Raw genomic sequence first — 24,609 nt, forward strand, 5'->3', positions numbered from 1 at the left:
ATCCCTTTATAAAACGCACTGCTTTTGTTTATCTCGTATCGCAATCAATTCAGGTCGCGGATAATGGCATCGGTTTCCGATTACCGGCCAGATTGGCAAAGTGAGAAATATTTATTCAGACCTTAGAGACCACTTCCCCTGCTAAATACAAGGAAAATGGATATCGCGATGCGAATCGACGCGCCGCCGCATCGAGTGGCGTTAAATTAACAAATGCGCATCCAATTGATACGAATATCTGGAGCGGAATTTCAATTATTCTGTCGCCCGGCCGGCGCGGACCGCGCGCGATTCGTGAAATTATTAGATTGCGAGGAGCACGTGGAAGGTTGTGCTTGCTGCTATAAGCGTCACCGCGATGGTATCGAAATATCATTAACCGGCTGAGTGCGGCTGATAAATATTTTCAAACTGACCGTGATACATCGTCGTCAAATTCGTTATATCCCGGCGGTGGAAGTTAAAAATTGAATTTGAAATTTACGCGTTGTTTATACGCGGAGAGTTCGCGAACGAGAGATCTTGACAAGATTTAAAAAAAAAAAAGAGAACACGAGAGACAGAAAATACAGAAGTTTAAGTGACTCTTTTATTTAAAATCTCTACTGCTCCGAACTGCAAACGCGAAATGAAACGATATCTTGGCACGCGCACCTGAGCGCAATCGCAATCGGGGAAACGTTGCAACGGTCCCGCGATGACGGATAAAACGGTAACCGGACGAAAGTTCGTGCTGAGAGTTCGCCGGATGAGAATTATTCAAGGATTTTCCGGATAATGCAATAACGCAGACTGCACACCGTCTTGAGAAATTAGCGGCATGAATTATGAATGAGACCAAGTTCTCGCCTGTTTATCTTCTCTAAACGTCTCTTGGCTTTTTGCAGATACGCACGCTGGATGCTGGATCGCGTTGTCACGCATCTTGCACGGCGCGGACTTCGATTATAAATCGAGTGTCACCATTTTTTGTGCTTAATTTTATCGAAATCTTTTGTTTGCAATTTTAGCGAAATAAAATATACAGAATAAAAAAAAAAAAATTTAATTTCCAATAATTAATTATCGACTCGATGTGAGAATTATTGATTTAATAATCCTAAAAACTGTCGATTTTTTTTTCTATGTTTGAATAAAAGTTGAACCAATATAAAAAAAAGTTATTTTTAAGTAAATATTTTGTACTTCACGTACCGTATGGTACATTTCTACGCGCGCTATTACAAGCTCATATATTCCCACATGAATGTTTCATGTTTCACCGAGCGGTCATACATTTTCCAAATACATGCCAGAAAATCGTGCCTCTCGCACGACCTACTTGGAACATCATTAGTATCAGTTACATCGGTAATTTTCAATCGTTTGTATTTCTCAAGTTCGTCTCGCATGCGTTAAAGTACTAAGCATTTCTCAGGGTCAGTTCGATACGTTCAAAACTAACCACCCGTTAAATGCAATTAGGCTATTGGAGTACGATAGATTCTCGCGAGTGCGCCGTCAACAGTTTTCTACCCCTCTTGTACTTGGCGAGTGCGCCACTAGAAGAGCATAAGCAGTCAAGACTCTTCGTGCCCTGAGCGCAAAAAGAAAGACAGAGAGAGAAAGAGAGAAAGAGAGAGAAAGAGAGAAAGAGAGAGAGAGAGAGAGAGAGAGAGAGAGAGAGATTCAGATGCTCATTGTAACGGCACGCACGACCAAGTATCAGCGATTGCTGCGCATTTATGAAGATGTCTTACGTTGCTATTTTTTTTCGCCATCAAGCAATATCGGATGTACTTCGCAACATATAATATAAAATGTTCTAAATCCAAGTTTATTTGTATATTATATACATGAAAAATATATGTAACTTTTTTGTATTAAAAAGAATTTAAAATATTTTAAAAAATATGTAAATAAATTCTAATGTTTAGTATTACGTAATTAATAATGATGCATGGAAATCAGCTTAACGATATTACGAAGATTTCACGACGCGAGATATCAGAATTATTAATCATCAAAATATAAGGCCGTGCCGGAAATTTGCTAATAATCTGCGTTTAAATTTGCATCAGCCGAATTGATTAATATGACAGCAACGAACTATTTATGTCCGCTCGAAAGTGGATCATGAGTATAAGAGAATAACTGCAGTTATAATCCACAATATAGAGCCAAAAATAATTTATTAGCAGTCAATTACATCGCGCTATTTTCCGATAATCGAACAAACCGCATCATTTGTTAATAAGATCGATAAATTTCATCATAATGACGCTGCAACTGTCGTGTGATCATTGATTTATTCTCGAATGCGCATTTCTTATTTAAAACGTAACCGCGCGCTACTGATTTTAAATTAAAATTAATAAGTTTTTTTTTTTATATAAACAATTTTACATCTTATGCAAGAGTAAAGTTTTTATTTTAGATAAAATTTGGTTAAAATTCGTGCAAGTTTATCCAATTTGTGTGTGTACATTCTACGTTTGTAAACATTAGTATAGTTTGTATATATTATAAAAACAAGATGAGTCATTTAATCTAAAAGTTGTGAACTAATGAATTTACGTGAGAAACATCTTAATTACTTCACTTCAGCACATACTGCCGTTGACCGATCAGATAAATATATTATACAATACGTTATTCAGTAGAACTTGCTGAAATAAAGCACTCCTGTCTCTTCTTCGAAACGAATAGCTCAAGACGCTGGTAATAGAACACACAGTACATGTAAATGACAGTTCACGTTATTCGCTTGTCACTCAATTCAACAACTCCCGACATTCATTCGCACGCGATATATTCTCGACGCGCAATGAACACGTGGGAAAAATGTGAAGCAGTTGTGCCGCAACTCGACCTACGTAAGTGCATAAAAAAAATGACGCATACTCTTGCTCTCGTATGTTGTGCTATATTTAATATAAATCGTGTATACTTTACGTGTATTTTTCAGAGAGAACACATGTAGAAACACACAAAGATCGAATTTAACGTTGTTTGTTTTCAACTTAATCTGTATCGATTTTTATAACAAGTTTTTGACAACAATGTTGCGTTAACAGAAACCTAATTTTGCACAACCTAACTTTGCACAACAAAGCAACGTGGGTGCGTATTGTGAATTGTAGCCAGATTATTTTGAATTTTCGCATATTATACGTACAATCCAAAACGCATTTTAAAATATACATACATATGTAAATATACATACATATGTAAACTATGTAACAATAACAGTAACAACAATAGTTTTATTAAGTGCAACAACATAAGTATATATAAAAAATAAAATCTGAAATAACAAAGTTGTAGATCTAATAGACGAGGTTACAAGTAAAAATAAGGTGTTTAGAAATGACCCACCTGAGACTTACAAAATAAAGATCAGAAAGAAGATCAATGGATGTTTGAGTGATCAAAAATAAACCAGTCGTTAATTAAAATGACCAAAAATGTGACAAAAGTACAGCCGAACAAAATGAAAAAAAGAAAATGTTTTAGCCTGAATATTGTTTGAAAGCGCGCCAAAATAAAATTTGTAAACTATAAAAGATACGTATATCTCTCTATGAAAATAAAATGCACGTATTACACAAACTTTTGTTTCAAATTAAAATACAGAGTTTTTTTTATAGCCAATCACCCATATCAAATTTTCTATCTTTATTTCGTGTATCAAACTGACTACGCGCGGTTGCCAATTGCAATCTATTTTCAATTTTATTTTTAATTACTCGTCCAAAATAAAGACGTACAAAAATATACGCGGTTTGATTAAAGTTTTGTTTAATAGCGGTACGCATTCTGTACAAAAGCTTAATGTTTCTCGATTTAAATGTATATTTTCTTGGTACCGTTGCGCGCACCGCACACAAACTTTATGTAAAAGAGGAATTCATAAAGTCCGTAGGTCCGCTTGCTCATATGCGCGGGCGAGCACGTTCCGCGGGGTTATCCCGCCGCGTTTTCTTATATAAAAGCTCAACTATACTCCTTGGAAGATAAAGGGTTGGCACGGGCTTCGGATACGGACTGGATAGCGTTGTCTGCCGAGTGCACAATGAACTTCATGCGCTACAACGAGAAACGAAAAATCTTTTTGCTATTACAACACAAAAAAAAAAAAAAAAAAAAAACAAAATCAACTCCGCACGTTAGTTCACGCGCACTCGTAAATTAAAATCGGCTAATGGTCGAAATATATTTGTTTTAATTAAAACACGAAATCAATCTCAATATTCGAAAATTGTACGTAAATGTAACACAGTCGAAAACGTAACGCGTTCAAACAAATTAATCAATCATCCAACTACGCAGCGAATGTATCTTAATTTAATTAAATAGCGTTACTACACAATGTGTGTACGCGAGATAATTCGGATTATCGAAATCCGCGCGTAAATCACGAAAGTGTGTGAGGAAAAGTTGTTCGAAGGAGGATTTTGTTTGTTTCTGTCAAATTTTTCGCGCTCGGCAGAAGTTCGAGAGACGGTTCGGAACACATCTCATCGAGTATTCGGCGAAGTAGCGGAGAAAACTCCCGAGAACACACGTACGTAGGAGACAAACGATATCTCGATACTACCGCGACATCCTAATTCGCTTTTCAAATCCCGCCTTATATGCGAAATCCACGCTGTAGCATTCACAAAGTTAGTTTTATATGTTCGCCGTCGCGATGCAATCACCGGGAAACACAGTGAAATATCCCGCGGAAATACACGATACACACATCGCCTACAATTTTCTATACAGAATATGACCTTATTTTCCTTATCTGCGACGGCGCTTCGGCTATCACGAATATCTCGAAAAAGTACGAAGTTATTATTAACCGGAATATTCCAGATTACATATATATATATATATGTATGATCGAACCGGGTTGTATATATATACAACAAGAAACAGAAACATGATATGCATATTCTGGATTTAGCATATTCTGTTAAATTTACATGCGACAATATTTTCATGAGAAATATAGAGAAATTTAAGTCGATATCTTTACTCGCGACTTTTATATTTTTAATGCGCAAGCAATGTTACAAATACTGCAAAAAAGTAAAACTTCAAATTGTAAATAGAAAAGTAAATAATAATAAATTTTTTAGACCACTCTATGAAATCTATAACACATTAGATCTATAATATAAATTTATAATAAATTGAATAATAATATATATAAATTCTTCATTAAACAAAAATTATTTATAACATCTGTGTATTTGTAATGTGTATATTTAATGCAAATATTAATTAAAAAAAAACAAATATTTTATTTAAAGAAAATAAGGATAAAATCCGATTATTCGTTATTACTGTACATTTGTCTGTATCATTTGTATCTACAATGTATTTTCGCCGAAATCGCACTTTACTCGCGCGCGCGCAACCACGATTACTCTCCATCCTAAAACCTACCCCAAGACAATATCACATTTCGGTAAGAGAACAACCGATTGTTCCGTGGATTCATTCATTCAAACATCACCAGACGTGTTCGATAATTTCTCACCTCTCCCAACCGTAAGATGCAATTTGCATCTTCAACAACATAAAAAATAGAGTAAAAAAATAGAGTGGTGGGGAAGAAAACTGAATCGTCGCACAAATACGATCAGCGATTCTCATCTCAGCGCTCCCAGACGCTCTTCGAGTTTTCGAAATTGTCAAAACGATCCGAGAGGGATTGCGATAACAAGAAGCCGCTGGCAGTTTTGCAAGTTTTACGCGCGATGGCTTCCGGTTGTCAGGAGTGAAATGACATCCGGAAGAAAAGCGTCGGTCTGTCTGCATAAGGGTCGCGTCTCAGGTACGTACCGACGACACTGCGGTGCCAGCCAGCAGCGGTCGTGCCGTAAAACTGGTCACATATTTCTCGAGCGTGCATTTTACGAACTTGCAACAACTGCGGTCCCCCTATCCGGTTTAAATTATGGGCTGCGGGAATTTGTCGGTTTAATCGTCCAGAGAGTTGCACTCCGCGAAACTGCGACCCGGGAACACGTAGGAATAAAGGACAATTTTATGAAGATAACTGTAATGATGATCTTTTTTTTTATTAAGCTAATATCTTGCGCTGCAACAGAAAAAAAAAACTGTTCGCGCTATAACTTTGGTTTTTAAAGCCGAGCTAAAATAGTTAGCAAATGTATGTTTTACCTTTTGAGTACGCGCGAGTACTTTAATAAAAATATGAGAGCGAATCTTCGGAGAGAAAGTCTCTCTTGTTTCTCCAAGTCGAGGTGTTCACATGGCAAGGATCAAAATGTTTATTCATTACATTCGTTACCGCGAGTTTCCAAGCGCGATATCTTCTCGAGCATTTGTATTCCCCTTCATGTAGTTTTCACGCCGAAGAGCGCTTTCCCCCAAAAGTTGTAATACCGCGCCGAGGAAGATATTGCGGCGAGTATCGTCGATTTTCGCGGGAAGAGTAATTTTTCTCTATACCGAATTGCGGCAAAGTTATTCGAAAGAAGCAGCAACGCGGAGCAGCATTTATTCGAACCGTTTCTCGTCGGGAAGAAAAGTTCGCGACATTAAAGAGTAATTGCGAAATATGTAGTGTAACAGCTCGCTTGTGAAAAATCGATATAAACTTCGAAGCGAAGAAGTTTCGCATGGGCGCGCGCCCGCGCGTTTGTTCTCTAACACCCGCGGAACGACGCGTGTAGATACAGCCGCGAGCGAATAAAGATAACATTCTTTTTATTTCAAAAGAAAAACAAAACTAAGCCCGTGGCGCGATTCGGCGGAGATACCTTCGCGTTATCCCTCGGCTTTTCCGAGAGATTGCGATTACTTCCCAAGACACAACGAAATTTACGAAGTGCGTCAGGCAATTTACATGTACTTTGCAGTTTCCGCCAGAAACTCGCGCGCCCTCGTTTATACACGTGTATATGCAACGCAATGTGCGCCTCTCGCGCGCGCACGTAATCGCGTGCAGAAATGATTTAACGTTGGAAAACGGCGCGCGAGCGCATCCGCAGGTACCTATGGCTTTAAAGTCATCCAAGCCGTATCCACCTGCTGCTGTGCTAAAGGAACGTTTATATGCATATACACAAGCGAAGCTCGATCCCCGTTAGCTCGCCGCTACCGCGCTATTCTCACGCGTTACTGTCGCCGGAGAAAACGCGTCGGTAATGGTCTTCTTTTCCACTTTCTCGACCCACTTAAAGCCGAGATCTTATTTCGTCGCGAAAAAGCAACATTGCGGTGTACAGCGGCTATTCTGGAAATTTTAATCCGAGAAACTGAATCCCCGGTGCGCGCAAATGTCTTGATTCTTAATATTTTAAAATTTCCAGCACGAGAGACGCGCGGTAATTCTCGTACGTAATAAATATAAAGTAGATTTGCAGGAAAATTAAATGTCATATATATATATGTATATAAGAAAAATAATAATCACACAATATACCAAGGAAATTACACACTTTTCAATTAATAATTAATATAACGAGTTGCTTGTGCGTTAAGATATGCATTTTTTTTTATTATTTCTGACATTTCAAATCCGACGTTTGTTCATGAGCGCTAAAGGCGTTCGTAAAAGCAAAATGGTTTCACGTGCGGAAATAAAACTGTGATGTGCTTTTCGAGGAAATCTGCTCATGGGCATGCGGGAAAAGCACCGCCCATCTGGATGCGCGAGCGAAATCCTGTTTAACTATTACACAGTCCGGAACCCGTCATAGAAGTCACATGTGGTCGGAGCTAATTGAAAAGTCCAGCACCGGTAAAGCATGTGCCGTATTACTCATTCCCACTACCGGCGGATGTAATGAAATCGGCCCTCCAAAAGCAATTTTTATACTTTAACATAAAATGCTTGACTTTCATTACGTTTCTCTCTCTCTCTCTCTCTCTCTCTCTCTCTCTCTCTCTCTCTTTCTCTCGATATGCGTACTTCTCCGTTACATTTTCCACGGACAACAAGAAATGTCTTGGTCATTTGAAATACCATAATAAAGCTGTTCCGAGAAATAATCTCATTACTTTTCTTAATGGTGAAACCCATTTCAATCTTTGGTACGCGCAGATTTAAACGAGAACGCTACAGAGATTTTATGTAATTCTCTGTTTTATGTATTTCTGTTTTATGTAATTCTCTGACCTGCATAACCTTATTTATCCCTGATTACATATAAATCTTTTCTGCCTTAGAGATCTTTTTGATGATAGGACGCTTCGCATCTTACATTAGCATTTTATTAATGTATCTACTTAGAAGTATTATATATTTATATATTTTTCTCTTTCTCTCTCTCTCGTGATTTGCTAAACACGATAATATCTGACGTTATAATTGCCCAATCACATCAAGCACTAATACGCAAGAGATCAGCGAGTTCAAATACACACGTCGCTTTTCTTTGCAAAGAAGAGTTTAAACTCGGCGGAGAAAATTTTCGGTGTTATATGGAGCGTTAAATTCTGAGGAACGAGACGTTTAACCGCAGCGGTAGTCTCGCAAGTCGTGATCATAAATTTTGCCGAAAAGTCTTTCGCGTATAGCCGCGCCGCTGTAACGCTCACACTCGACCCCGATGTCTCGTCATGCGTAATAAGCAATATAGCTTCTTTAAAAGAAGTAACCAACAGCGCGAAAGGTCGCGCGAACGTTCCGCATTTTGATCGGCGTTTAAAGCGCAAAAGAAAAAAAAGGGAGAAACATCGCGTTTTTGAGAAATTCGATGACGTTCAGAAGAATGGTAACGTAAACATTCTTCGCGTACTGGAAAGCACCGTATAAAACTTGGGACGAGTTACCTTAGGAGTGAGGTAAAAGCGACGCGGCTTTACAGACGCGCGACAACACGGAGTTGTCCGATTTTCTGCGACCCATTTCCGTCCGCGGCCGTCGTGAATAAAGATGTTTATTTTTCTCGGAGCTTTCGGTGACATTTTTCCTTAGCTCTCTCTCTCTCTCTCTCTCTCTCTTTCTCTCCGTCACCCTATATCGCTTTCTTCCTCTTTTCATTTCGCACCTTTACATATCGTCGCGTTTCGCACGTGCTACGTGCGCTTGGCACTTGTACATGCGAGCAGACACGTCATTCGAATCGCGAGATCGAGCATGCGACGAGCCATTTTGCCTTTTTCACCCGCCTCTATGACCGCGATTTTCTGAGTTTCCGATCCGACGGGAGAGGCGAAGAATTATCGCTCAAGCGCGATTCCGAGAGCTTGACCGTACATGTACGTAATGTAAATACGTTGCGCGTGATAAAGCGACTGGAATCGGCAGAGTAAGCGAGAAGGTACGAGAAAAGAAATCGTTTTACCTGATCTACGACGTTGGTGGCGAGATTATTGTCGGTGTTGCTGCTGATCTCCGAAGCGTTTTCCGTACTCGATTGATCACCGATCGTGCTATTGTCGCTCACGACGAGGCCCAGCAGGCATATCTGCAAGCAAAAATGAGAGATCAAGATTAAAGTGAATAAAAACTGAGAGAGATATAAATAAATTGTATTGTACGGCTTCGATCGTGTTTAATACGAATAAGAATAGCGCACGACAATCTGTCTCGGTCTCAGTCAAGATATAATGTTCCTTGCAATAGATAACAATGGGGTGACCTAACTCTGTAGAAAATTAATGCCGAGGATTACCAAAGGGACGAGAGACGTTTCGCGGTTTCAGCTGTCGTTCTGGTCTCAAACAGTGCGCGAGAGTCGGGAAGTTGGTCCAACAACATATAATCAAGGAACAAGATACGTTGAAGAGTCAGAAGGGATGAAGCTTACTTGCAACACACTGCGAAGCTACTTCGAGCTTACATATAGATTATCTTGTATTTTTAATTGTTAATTGAACGTTTCCTGTCTGAAAGAATTACAGACAGAAAACAATTACAGATTTTCTACAAAAAATATAATTGATAGAGAAAAACTATTGATTGTAAGTCAAATATAAAAAAGGACGTTCGATTGCTCTCTTTCCTCTTTCTCTCTCGTTCGTATGTGCACACGAAAGTCGCAACGTTGGAAACTCCCAAACGTTGTCTGTCATTTCTCGTCGTTGAAAGACGCTATCTGTTTCCGCGGGACGACTCCCGTTGCGGCCAGAAACGGCAAAGCAAATCCGGACGGTCGCCACAAGACAAAAGAGAACCGCGAGAAGAAGCAATTTAATTGTGGTTCGCGGGAGTTCCGCGCCCGAAAAACGGATATCCACTTTCTGGTATTACGCTACAAGAAGGAACTTTTATAACAAGGCAGAGCGCGCGTCTCAAAACGACCCTTTCTCGGCCGCTCACGTAGCCGCCGTTCCGACAAAATTTCCCAAAGAGATTCATATTTTACGACGGTCGCCGTCGCATAATACATTTTTGTTGAAACAATCGGCTGTCTGCCGCGGAAACATTAGTCACGAACGTTCGCGGAGCGTGTAACGATTCAATCTCGTTGGCCTTACGGCGACATCGAACGCGCCCCGCGTTTTACCAATAGTCGCTGAAAAAGAGAAGTGAAACGTGTACCTATATAAATCCACGATGGTTTTGGTCGCGAGGAATCGCGATTGTTGTAAAAAAAACTTTCGTTGAAAAATATTTAGAAGAGTATAAATACTGCAAGTTTTAAAAAACGCGCCGAAAATACCGAGAATAAATTTGTTATATCTTTCACGAAAACTGAGAATTTGTGAGAGTTTTCATTGAAAAGAGAAGAAATTAGTGACATTTTTAAAATATGTAACATTTAAATAATTTTTGATATCTTAGATTTAACTCGTCTCTTTCTAAGCTCGCTAACTAAAAAACTATAATTACGATTTAAAAGTCTGCAATTGGACAAGCAGCGCTATTTCTAATGTTTCTAATGTTTTTTTTTCTTTATCAAAAACGCCGCAAATAATTCAAGGATTACATCCTCTTCGAGAACGTGAATGGCGAGTACCGCTCACATTTTAGACTCCGCTCTTTGCGTTGCGACTCAGAGAGACAAGAGGAGATTCCGGCGTGATGAGGGGCGCGGTATATTTTACGGCGCGCAACTCTCTTCGCTTCATTAAAGCCTCGCATGAAAGGAATATACACGTCGGAGTAATCAGCCGATGTGTATATTCGGCCGTTTCTCGCGAACACGTCCCGTGCGAGCAAATATATTCGCGCCGCGCCGCGCCGCGCATTCGTTTAACGTCGGCACGTGACATACACGCACCGACACACACGCCCGTAAAGATCCTCGTCGACGATGGAGTTTAACGTTCGCTGCGGCGTTATTAGCGATAAATTTAGAGGCCTCGAGCCGCCCTGTAATTAAAGATAAACGTTCCGTGTGCGAGGGTCCTCGAAAATAAACTCATACAGATTGGGATTAGGTACAGTCTTGCGTAGAGGTGCGCGTATTTCGGACCTCGCGCTTACAAATGTGTGCTCGTCGAGCTGTTATTAGACAGGTCGATTAAGTGGCAAGACAAACAGAAGACGATCGAGTGAAACATAATGTATTCACGTGTATGGAATTTTGTGCGACGACAAGATACGCGTGTGTATACTGGAGATAAATCTCTCTGATCTTTCTAATTAAGTTTCTCGCAAGATAACAGTTGTTTAATAAAAATCAAAACCTAACCCTGAATTTCCGTTTTAACATCAAAAAGCGGCATTAACTATCACTTAGGAAAATCATAATTATCAATCCGGTCTATACCACCTCGCGTATCGTTTCGCCGCAATCAACGCGGCTCTTATATCCTGCGCGGCTCCGAGAAACGAGCGAGAAAATTATAGTGATCGAGCGCAAAGGCGGTCGAAGGCGGATTAATCACATTGATCGAATTCGCGGTAATTGATACACCCTATCTCTAACATGATTTACATTTAACGTCGCATATGCATGTACTTATTTGGAATGTGTACACATATCAGCTCTGATGCGTGACGAAAATTAATTGAATGTTCTTGTAAAAATATATGTATACATATATATATATATATATATATCAGATTACACAAACGCATTTTAATACGAGAAAACTAATTATATAAGTGGATTTATTATACCTTATTACGTATTATACCTTCTCTTTTTCGAAAGCTAAATAGACGGGAGATAAATTCGATTCATCTTGTATGCAACGAACGAACCACCTATGGGCTGCACATATGTATGTAATAGGATAAAATAGCACGTACTGAAACGCGTAGGCAAAGCGATCGCGAACACGAGATTTCCCCTCTATCGGCGTGAACTCGTTTGAATGCGAGAGCCGAGCTTAGCGTGAAATTTATGTCCGACACGGGACGGCTAACGAGGCGTCGGCTCGATGCCATTTAATTCTTATCTGACCTCTTGATTGGCTCGCGTGCCGCGCGCGGATTAACGCCGTCGGACCACATTAATTTCAGTAATTAACTTGGCCGCGCGCTTGGGCTCGACCGAAGTTCGACGTGGATCGCCTCTTCAGAAATCGAAGTCGTAAACTAGCGCGCGCGTCGTTCGCGATAATGCAATCAAAGCGGGAGAGAGAGGGAGAGAGGTACAAATTTCTTCCTGATTTCCCGCACATGAATGAATAAATTAATCGAAACGTGTCGCAACGGTCGTAATTATACGCGTTCGGGCAAATTCAAATCTGATTAAATACACTTGTAACAAATTCAAAATGTAACACTTCAACTTCGCACCTCACTTTGCGCGCGTACGCGATTTATGATACAATAATTATCGTTAAAATTACATCGCAAGTTAAGTGCTACGGCATTATGGCGCAATTAAAATTGATTAATTTCGACACAAACTTTTAATCCTGATTAACGCAAAATATCCACGGAGTTCGGATATTGGGTATTATAAAAGCTTTTAAGTGCGCGTTCCAGTTTTTCTTGACTGTGGATGTAAGGAATGTTTATATCTCTTCGGAGAGTTCTTATAATCACCCAAGAAAAATGGATGCACAGTTGTCTGCACGGTTATCACGGAATTTCTCTTCCTGTCCGTCATCTTTGACGCGCAAGAAGAAGAAGAATGTACTTTCTATCTACAGGCGGAGAAAACACGGGATTGTACTTTGCGTCGCGGTGTAAATGAAATTAATTTTCGAAATTGCATCCGCGACAGAGGCGACGTATCGAGAAGCTGCACTAAAAGGACCGTCGTGTTTTCAGATTAGAGCCTCCTCCGTCTGCGTTTGCTCATAATCCGAGCGCGACTACAGTGCATTTTTATTTACAGTGCATGTATTTACATACAAACGCCGTTAACATCTAAGATATTCCAAGAAACATACGGAAGTAAAATTTTTCTGAATTTTCACAAATCAAATACAAATACTCAAATGCAAATACTAGAAATTATGTAACACACTATATTCTGAATTATATAATATAAATATTTATATTGACATTTAAAAGAGCGCGCGCAGAAAACAACATATTTTTCAAAGAACAACGTTTTCCAACCGTAGCGATAAATTAAAATTTTATCTTGAAACGCAAAACTCCCATGACTAATCACGCAGCAAAAATACGAAATGACACACGAGCGGATGAGTTCTCAGAGGTCAGCGATGGTTCGCGATCATGACCGAACAACCGTAAAAATTGTTATTGACACGTCTCTCGAAGATTTTCAAAAAGTTTTCGCAAGAGGATTGTCGCTTAAAAGTACGGATACGCCGACGTTGACTAGTTCCTGAGGCAAGGAGCACTTCGCGATCCTGACACCGGTATATTATTCAGGAGTGTCTCGGCAAAAGTGGCGGTTACGGATCGATCAAACATCCTTGCACGTAAGATCATGGTCGCTTTCTATACAACAACATGCATAATGTATATTTAACGGCGGAGTCATGTGCGTAACGTTTTCCGATGTTTTAGATAAAGCGGATGCGATAAGAAGAACGATCATTTTTCCTTTGTGCATTAAGAGCCTTTGGTTTTATTGTTGCGTTGTACGCGCGACGTTAAGAGAGTTATTATATATCTCATGTATATAAAACGTTATTCTTGAGAACTCACTCTCTTGTATTTCTCTCATGAAAAAGATATATATTCCTCTCCCTCATACCTCTTTCGGTGGCTTATATATTCAAATGCGATGCTTAAGCAAAGAGAGAGGTGTATGTGTGTGTGTGTGTGTGTTAAACTATGCAACATAAAATCCTGCAACAGCAATTGCGCGTTCTGTCGCTTTTGTCTTTGTCAAAATGACAATTATTTCGAGCTATTGGCGCGCTCTGTTCGACACACTTCGTGCAATTAACGAATATACAGTGCATTGTATAACATATAGTGCGTTGTATATATATATAATTTGTAAATTCGTGTCCTCTGCGAAACTTGTATTGACCCGAGAGAAGGGAGAATAAATAAAAAAAAAAAAAAAAAGAAAGATCCACGATATCGAAGCCACGATGTTACGTGTAAACTGTGCTTCGGGACAAAGGTCGGGACTTTATAGCGACGACCACGAGCGATCATAAATCATGCTTCGCTTCTGATAGTCCGGCGGACTCGTGCCCTCGATGGCTCGTGGACACGATAGTCTGTTTATACGCTATATAATCGGCTATATAATCGACAAGATCGTTCGGTACGGATCAAATGCGGCACGAACGCTCAATCAAAGAACGAACGAGACTCTTTATTAGGGAAGATTAACGGCGGTAATTTGTGGATTTCTCCGATATATCTCATATCGCCGCGATTCAAAGGAATTTCAAACAAATTGCGCTTCACGCGATCGCAAAAACGTTCGAAATCAAAATAAATTTGATATCTCACACGCGGAAAAGTGTGACAAAATTAAATACAATGCGTCGTTTCAATTTGGAATTGAAGCGCACACATTTGTAACATCCGTGCGCATAAAAGACATTTTTTCGCGACACACGCACACATTGTTTCGATCGAAAACGCGCGTTAGAAATAAATGTATAGCGTTTCTAGGAAAAATTTTGCTGCTTTTGTAAAACCGTTTTGCTGTTTCTTCGCGGACCGCTAGCTTGGCGAGAAATTCAAGCGCGTCGAAGCTCATAACTTGCACGTATATAGTGAATTACCAGCACTCGTAATATTCCGCGTGAGCTGTGTGTAACCGTCCAATAGTTAGACGATAAAATCTTCATGAACCTCGCTGGGCGCGTAACTGTTTTTCTCTCTCCGTTCACGAGTGCGCGTAGGTGCACAACTTTTTCACATAGTTATTTACAAATCGAAACACTTCCGCTCGTTTCTCTCTCGTTAAGCGAAATTGAATCAAGAAAGAGAGAGGGAGAGAGAGAGAATACAATTTTTCTAAAAAAAGCACTTTTTTATAAACACTGCGTCTAATTAGATTTTAAAGTTTACTTTTAAAACACACGGTGCGCCGCTACGAGAGTGTTGATATATTACGCGATTCAATATTACGTTAGTGGGATTTGTTATAGCAAACTTTTCTTTAGAATTTGTGTTTTCTTATAAATAAAAGTTAATTGTTATAGTGATTACATTTCAAAAGTCTCTCAATTCAATATTTCTCCATTTTGTCACATTGTCACTTTCTTGACTCTCACATCTCCTTTCCCAACAATAAAGTGAGAAAAATACGATTTGTTAACATTTTATGAAAGTAATCGCGCATAATCGACCGGGATAGTCAACGTCGCCGTGTAATTGCCTGCCATCTAACTATCGCAGACTGGAAATTTTCCAGTCAGGCAACCTAGATCGCCCGTGAATAATGCATCGTAGAGGGCTCGCTGTCAGTTCGCTGTCAAACTTCGCGCAATTCCAGCGTCTGGATCCGCGCTGGAAGCAGTCATGTTCGATATGTTTAATGTTGGATCGATGTTCGCAGAGAATCACGCTGATGTAAAATTTACTTCCCGTACGGCGAGCACACGGTTGCACGCACCACACGAAGGCGTCGCAACTGTGTACGTCTTGATCGAGTTTTATAGAAAAATGTTAGAAAGAGAGAGAGAAAGAAAGAAAGAAAGAAAGAAAGAAAAAAAGCAAGAGAGAGAGAGAGAGAGAGAGAAAGAGGCGCATGACTACTAACGATGCTTCTCGAAAAGAAGCGTCTGACAAACCCGATATTGAAGCTAACGTTCACGACGACGCTCGTATCGCTCAGAAAGACGGTGGTGTGTGTTTGGCGAACCCTCGTTTGCCAAGCATCAAAAGAAGTGCACGCGGCGGCGTGCAAGCGATAGTTGAACGAAGTAACACAACACGAAGTGGATAGAGAATTCTGATATTCCAGGGAAAATACAGGAGAAAAGTATCAAATATCAAAGCGTAATGATGCAAAATGAGAGAGCGGTGATATAGTGGTTTCAAGTTTTTTTAATAATTTTTATCAGCCTAATTTTCCAACTTAAATATTTGGCTTTTGTCGACAGTTAAATAAAGTCGAAATGGAGAAAGAAAGAGATAGAAAAAGATTGACAAATGTCACGAAATATAAGATTCCGTTCATTTGACTCGCGCATCTATTCGAAGTTCGATGCCCGACGGGAATCTCGCAACTTGAGAATTTTTGAAGCACCCTTTCGACCGTCTTCCCCTTAATGTCCGCAAACACAAAAAAATTACTCTCTCGTACTCGCTTCTCTTTTGCGCGCGCGATAGCACGGAGCGTAAAAAGGAGAGACGCGGTTTCCACGGTGAATTATTTCACCGGCTGGCTAACACCGCCGTCTTTGCTCCTTGCTGGTCAATTTGCTTCTCCGCTTGCATTTTTCAAGCCTTCAACCTGTCGGTTGGTTATTTCCGCGCAAACACGCTAAGGACGATCGGGAAACTTTTTTTCTCTCTTTGTTCTCGCGAATATGTAATTTTTTTTTTTTTTTTTCACGTGACCACACAAGTAAAAGTGAAATATTGCACTTTAGTTAGTATTTATCAATGTATCGGGGAAATTCTCGATGGCGTACATTGAAGTTCTCGAAAGATGCCGACAGTCTTGACTGTAGGTATGAAAAATGATTCCTTGCGCGCGCGGCAGAATCCACCGACTTTCTTTTTTTTACGGTCGTTGTATTTATGATATTCGGTCTTCAATCATCCGCAGTCTGCGCGCGTGCTCGCGATCGACCGCGAACGGGAAAACGTTTCCCGTTTAATCACGTCGGATCCCCGCAAATTGAATTACTCCGGTCTTCGAAGGAAAAAAAGTCCCGCGCGAGAGACGGGAGGCATCTTTAGGGGATACACGTGGGCGCGCTTCCCGAGATCCCTCCGATGGAATCGACCCACTAATAATAATAGGATATAATGGAGCGAGGCCCAGGTCGAAAGCCCCCGCGTATTCAAGTAAATTTTTAACATTCAAAAACCGCTCGATGGCTATCCGTAAATTTCACGGCAAACGCTTATTTCGTGATCTTGCTCCTCGATAAAAAGAGAGAAAATCTCATTCTGTCCAATTAGGCAAATTCTAAACCGCTCGTTTCTCCCTTTCCGTGCTCGTCTTCCTCCTGTGGTGAACGTGTGTCCCCCGTCCCCCTTGTTTTTCACGGATTTATCGGCGTCTCTCTCTTCCTCTCTCTCTCTCTTTCTTTCTCTCGGTGTGAAGCTCTCTCGCACGAGCCGCGTGGGCACGACGTTGTGCGCTTCGTTTACAACGTCTTGGGAGGCGGCAGAGCCGAGGGTGTGGTACGTGGAAAAACAAGTCTCGAGAGTGGATCTGTATAGTGGTTGAAGGAGAACCTCGGAATTTATAACCCACTCGTTTGTCACTTTTCGGCCCGGGATGTTCGTGAACCGTGATACGCACACGAGTACACGCTGTGCACATGCGTTTCTATATATCGCCGAACAAACTCACAAACCAAAAGCTTAAGTCAAATTTATCGCCGACATAATTTCTCGAGCGGATCGTGTGTCTCTCTCGCGAGAGACGGAGCTCTCGCTAAAAGAGAGATGATAGATAAATATTTCATTACGATCTTATATTACGTCGAGGAGTTCGCGCCATTACATCAGTAATCTGCCACGAAATTCTAACGAGCGAATCACGCAGTCAGTGTAAAAGTCACGAAACGCTTTATCGCGGGGAGAAGAAATCCGATTTAAATATCGAGAGAGGCGTTAAAGTCGCTTTAAGTCGTCTGGTAGGCCCGTCGGTTGGAATCGTCGGGGTCGGGAGAGAACGTTTTGTTCGAACTCTTCTGATCAGATAAGCCGCGGCGATGAGCGCGGTATTGCTTTCAAATTGGTTTCCGATTCGAGCGTACGATAGCTACGAACGACCCAACGCCCCCTCCTGGCGTGCACCATCCTTGTCTATTCACCCACTCGACCTGGTCTCGCGTTATTAGAACTCGCTGCGGTCGCTTTTTGCTTTTTTTCCTTTGTTCTCCTCGTCTCGTCTCGCTACCTCGTCTCTTTCTTTTCTTTTCGCGAAACCGCCCGGCGATGATTTGGTACCTTGCGCCGGTCGATTACGCGCAATTGACTCTCCTCGACCCGGTTTAGTCGCCCGTGTAACGGACCTCCGCGAATAGCGAGATATTTGCACGAACGAGAATTCGCCGCCCGACGACGACGACGACGACGACGACGACGACGACGACGATTTCGATCGCCGGGCGTGAAACGCCCGTCTTCAAGCAGCGACTCTCGACGAAGTGATCTCAATCTAATTGGGGCGCGCCCGAGAGGCTATACGGGAACGTTGAACGATGAGAAATTGAGACTAAGAAGCGATTCATTGGGAAACATACAGGCAGTGCGCGCTCCGGGCGTTTTCTCTCATCACCGGCTCTTTGACAAATTTCAAATTGAGTTTTTTTTGCCGTAAGTGATTTGATGAAGTGCTTCTATTCACGTTTTAATACGTACATCGCTCGCGCGTATGTAAGTGTGCATGCAACTGTCTTCGTAAGTGGAATTGTATTAACATTTATTATTGTGAAAGTAGATACAAAAGCTTTGTGCAATTTTTTCGTCCCTAAATTTTCACTCGAGAAAGTCGACGGCTTGGACGGATGAGTTTTATTTTTTTAATTTCCTTTCTGTATGCGCGCGCGCGCGTATATATATATATATGTAGTTGCGTCTCAGTATCTCTGTTCATTTGTGAGTCAGCACAATATGCGCGCACGCGTAACTGTCCCGTTGCATTACTTCGTATTGTAGATTGTATCGCAATGGTGTTAAGTTATACTAATAGCTGAAATTGCATCGGAGCGTATCGCGCATTTACGAGAGGATCGGAACTGTGTGTATTGGCGTTAACGCCTCCTTCGGGAACCAACAGGCACACATCGACTGGAGTAGACGTACGCCTGCACTATTTGCGGATGCATCACATGTGCGAGATGACCAATTTGCGATACCGTCGTCGCGACGTATTAATTCTCCTCGAATAAATCGACGATGAAGACGTATTTGTATCGGGTTGCTATTTCGTGCAACGAAGACTCGAATATTGAAACTGTGCAAAAATATGATGTAGATATCAAATTGCAAATTTAAAAAAATATTCAAAACCAATCAAAATCAACAACCGCGTCAAAGCGCGTATATCAGTTGCTCTCTCATTTTTCGAATTAAATTAAAATCGCGTTAAAACGCGCGAGAACTGCACGAAGTTTTTTTTTTTGCATCATTTGGTGACACAAAACTTAAGCCTTATTAATTTACATGTACATTTGCTCGTAATTGCAAACGATCCTGAAAAAGCTCAAGCACTTAATCCTCACTTGGGTCGCTTGTTTCGACACGGCGTAATTACATCCGCGCGACCTGTCGATACTAGTACTAGATACACTTACGAGATTAACGAACGTTTTAATTGCGTATTGATCGTTCGAAGATCGAAACGCGTGCAACAAAAATGCGCGCAAGCGCAACATAATTTAAGAAAAAACTCTCTAAAAAACTGATATTACACGCTTCAGCTCTCTGTCTTCTTGCTCTCTTACGGGTAAATAATTTTAAAATTATTTCTGTGCGTACATACAAGTTACATTTAATCGTTTTAATATACACGGTCAGATTTTGAGGAAAATCCCATACTTTTAAATTTAATATTTAATTAGAGAGATCGAATAATTTGTTCCGTAAACACGAAACGGCGGGAAAAGCTGTGGCCCGCGTGCAACAATGACTACTTGACTATAGAAAATTTCACAGAGGGAATCTCTCACAGCTGCAGCAACTATTCTGTGCTTCTTTTTTTTTTTACTTCTCTCCCGGCGAAGTTCTCGGTAAGAGCCTGAGAGCAGCCGAGCGCAGTACAGCCTCGTCGAAAGTCTTAACGATCTCGAAGATTCCAGAATCCACCTTTCACGAGGCCCCTTCGTAGGTGGTGCATGTATAAAGCTCTTTAAAAGCTAAAAGTTTTCCGCTTTCTGTTCTCCCTCAGCATGTTACTTAATAAAACATCGGTTTTCCTAAACTATTGACCAGCTCTGTTAATTAAAATTACATTTGTTTCTTAACTGGCACATAAACGCACAAGTTGCAATTTTTTGTTTGCAATTGCGAGTTTTATTTTTATTCTGCGAAACCATTTGTAGATCTCGCTACTAGTGATAGTTTTTACAATTTATTTCCACATTTAAATTTGTTTGTTTATACAATTTTTATTTGTTTATACATTTTTGTTTTTTAATTCAATTAAATGCTTTTTTATACATATTGCTGAAAAGTTTTGCTTGCTGTGTGTCGGATTCAGATACGAAAAGGTGATATTTCAGTTCGCTTTTCACAATATTGTTGCGTTTAGACAAAACACATGAAATGGTAACATATGAGAAAAAAAATTTGTTTTTCGCTGGAATAAAAAAAAGATTAGTTACTATATTGTCACAGTAACAATGTTTGCTACAAACTTACTGATAAAAACAAACAATTTTTCTTGCTGGCCGTGTAGTAGCAAAACTTCTTTTTCGTGTAGTTATTTCGAGATTACTTTGCCATGTATGTTGCAATTAATTGTTTGCAACTGTTAATCCCCTTCAGATCATACAGTAATCCGTTTACTCTCTACTAGTTCACTAAACGTACGTACCAATACTGTCGGTTGTATACTGCATATTTACGGGTAAATCCCTGCAGTTCGTATGACGAGATTGCTCAATTTCAATTCCCATCCAACCGTTCTCTGTTCCGAGAACAGATCTTTGTGCGGTATAAATAAAATAATTGTTTTGATTCAACGCGCGTTTCTTCTTACCAACTTGTGCTCATTGATCGTAAAAAATCGCTATTATTACTGTCACATAATACACATATTCTACATTTTTCAACATTTTGCATAAAAAAAAATTCTCGCAACTGTGTTATTTGTTTCTGGCTTTGTTAATCGATCTGATAACCTCGGTTCGCCTCCGCATAGTTTCATCGTGCAGAAATCGATTTATTGATTTATAGAACACACAAACCGTCCCAAAACGCGCTGACGCAGTTGGTCACAAAAAACTTCAAAATTGACGAATGCACCCTCGGCGTCACGTTGCGAACAAAAAAAAAAACTTACGCCGGATTTTTGTCGAGGAAACTTCCTTTAATTTCTACTAAACAATCGTGTTTCGAGTTAATCCGCGAACATATATTATTCCTTTCATGTTTGTCGAAAATAACGAGAGAAAAATTTTGCGAATTTTCACGCGGAAAAATCGCATAATTCATCTCCGAAATACCGACGTTATTATGCTGTCACTTATCTCACCGATGGGAAAACACTGCGAGTACGAAAGTGGGCCGTGCGTCAATCAGTATTAAAAATTCAACGTGTCGGAATACCGCGCGCGCGAGCAAAAGTCGAAACTTTGACCATCCGCACGCGCGCTTGAAGCTAGCGCAGTCATATTTTTATTAATGTCGACGAACAACTAAATTTCTTGGAGTGAAATCTAGTTTGAAACCGGTGGATATATTCAAGCGACAGTGAAAAATACTGCCACTTAACAATTAATGAAAATTCACTTTTCACAAAACTGACTATTTAAACTCTCTGACCTCAGAGTATACGTGTGTCACTTGTTCTGAGTGACTTTATTTGCAAATAACAAATATTTATTTTTGTAATTTGTATTTTTTAAAGTAGTTTCTCAGTTATCCAAAGATTGTCTTAATATAACTCGTTATTCTAATAAGATATATAACTATATAAATTATAGATGTATATAGTTATATAATTACAATAATAGATTAATATAATAATAGATATATAGCTATATAATTCGTTGTTCTAATATTAACTCGAGAGAAAAAACAGTTGTGAGAAAAATCACCTTCTACTGGACTCGAACCGGAAATCTTTGCGTTTTTCTCTAAGCATTTTCACTCTAAGAAATTCAGAAAAAATATCGTACTATTCCACATTTGTAACATAATTGTATCGAGTTCGGATTTACAAGAGACACGTGCGCGATGTGCAACGCGATTCCGCTCGATTTCCGTCCGTATCAAAATAATGGCCCCAAGCAGAAACCAATTACAAGCGGTGTCGCAAGCAAAAAAACAACGCCGACACGATATAATTCACGTATTTCGGAACAATGTTCTCGCTCAATGCGTATGTATCTAAATAATCGAAGTAATTGCTATTGTTTTTTTACGCTTCCTAACTTTTTTTCTCATTCTCACGCCCGATGATCGTCGACGCGAGCAGACGTATATTTTGCATAATGACGTCTTCGTCGATTTACGGCTCGCCGACGATTCAAATTTCCCAGTCCGAAAAGCGTTTCGGTCGATTTCGCGCGGTCGCAATCTCGAGCATTTGATATTAATCCGAGCGCGAAACTATTCGACGACAGAGTTGATCTCGCGTTAATCAACCGCGAGATCCAGGAAGAACGGAGGAAGAGCGCGCCGATGCCGATCTCTGCCAGACCGATACATACATCATATGCACTCGCGTATATCGCAATATAACCAGACTGTAACTCTTCCTGTTTGATTTTCGTTCTGCCCGATTGCCTGTCGATGTTGCCTGGCAAAGTTGTGAAAGAAATTCCTGAGCGAAATAACGTCGGATGCGGATTTCACACATCACGCGGAATACTCGGAAGAGAAAATAAATGACGTACTTATGTTAATGACCGCGATGTTAATCTATTCGTGTTTTTTAACTCGTAAAACCAAATGTTTAATTTCATGGATACTTGATACCTATTAACGTTCAAGCGTACGTAAAATATAATAAAAAAAAAAAAAAAAAAACATTGCAAGACAATATTCGCTCGTGATTTGTTAAACACTCGGTTTAGCCGAGTGACGAGAAAGAGTAAAATACGTTTTAAAAGTTAGATTCGGACAATGTGGCAAGGTAATAATCGGCAAACAATTTGACGTTCGCAAACGTGGAGATATTACCGCCATGGCCAAGAGTGCAATTGCATATTTATGTTTTGGTAAAACCGGATGGGCGCAAAACGTTAAAGCGCGAAATCGGGTCGCGCGGATAATAATGTCCACGTCCCGTTGTAATTCGTTTCATAATAATTTCGTATGTCATTGCATTTTTACGTCGCATTACTCCATGTAAATTAGCAATTAGCGGTGTAACCAGCTTTCGGTGTCGGCATTAAAACAAAATTTAAACATTATTGCGGTTGTCATTAACAGAGATTGAATAAAAATCACACTCACGATAAAAGCTCTCAATGTCTCACTTGAGAGCAATACAGAGCGAATATAGTATGTATCGTCGATTTCTGAGCACCAATGCGATGTATAAATGAGAACTCCCCGGGAAACATGTACCGCATATGTGAACAAAATTGTCGAGATATGGTTTTACACATGTGTACAAAAAAAATAATTATATATACGATTACATATATGAGACGACATATGACTGTTATAATTACACAGAAGCAGATATAAAATCTGGTTGACACACGAAGAACTTTTTTTCCGAGATATTTTGCAAAATACTAATAATAATTGCGAGTCGTTGCAAGATATACGCAGACTACAATAGAAAAAATATTATGTTTAGTCTTGTTCGGGATGACGTACTTGAGCGATATCAAATGTAAGAGAAAGGACACGAGAGCAATAAAGCGTAATTGCGTTTGAGACTCATAAATCTGCCTGTCGTGATCTTGATAGAGATACAATTTGAAACGGTGCCAACTATAATGAGATTTTCTACGATCGAGATTCAGCGATAACTTTTTGCCTTTTCGCCCGCTCTTCCGCCCGTTCTTTCGTTCACGTTCGCGCCGAGACGAATATAAACTCCGTCTGATTACACGCGACAAAATCCTCAACATTCAGAGAAAAACAGAAAAGACGGACAGATCGCATCGAATCGACGACGAAGGGAGACTGAACTTGAGATTACAACGCATCGAATGCGATTTATAGCAAATCGCATCTTCGTAATCTCAACGTTCGCGCTCATGCAGAAGATCTTGGCTTGGGAGAATCTCCGTGAGAAGATGCCGTAAATTAACCCATACGCGAATTTGGGAAATCGTTCACGTAGGACAGCCGTTTCAACGTTCTGCACATTTCTTCAAGCGGTCTTCCGAATAGAATCGACGACGACAACGACGAGGAGAGAAAGACGGGAGACACCTGGAATCCCGAAGGTTCACGTTTCGTTCACGGAGAGGGAGGATGCACCATCTGGTCCCGCGTAAGTGGAGCGAATACACCGAGACGGGGAAGACAGCAATTCCGGAAAATTGGGCCGAATA

At 40.3% G+C, this 24,609-nt stretch overlaps 1 protein-coding gene across 3 annotated transcripts in view; it reads right to left on the bottom strand.

The window, feature by feature from the left end:
* The window catches only part of LOC109862664 (ADAMTS-like protein 1), a 152,900-nt gene that overhangs the window by 62,637 nt on the left and 65,654 nt on the right, over positions 1 to 24,609 (bottom strand). For all 3 annotated transcript variants that reach the window (XM_020442783.1, XM_020442779.1, XM_020442775.1), the window contains exon 2: positions 9,294 to 9,416. In XM_020442783.1, coding sequence (XP_020298372.1) covers positions 9,294 to 9,416 — 123 coding nt within the window. The remainder of the gene's footprint in view (positions 1 to 9,293; positions 9,417 to 24,609) is intronic.

This window comes from Pseudomyrmex gracilis, unplaced genomic scaffold (assembly GCF_002006095.1).
Source record: "Pseudomyrmex gracilis isolate BER0280 unplaced genomic scaffold, ASM200609v1 scaffold_10, whole genome shotgun sequence".
Lineage (NCBI taxonomy): Eukaryota > Metazoa > Arthropoda > Insecta > Hymenoptera > Formicidae > Pseudomyrmex > Pseudomyrmex gracilis.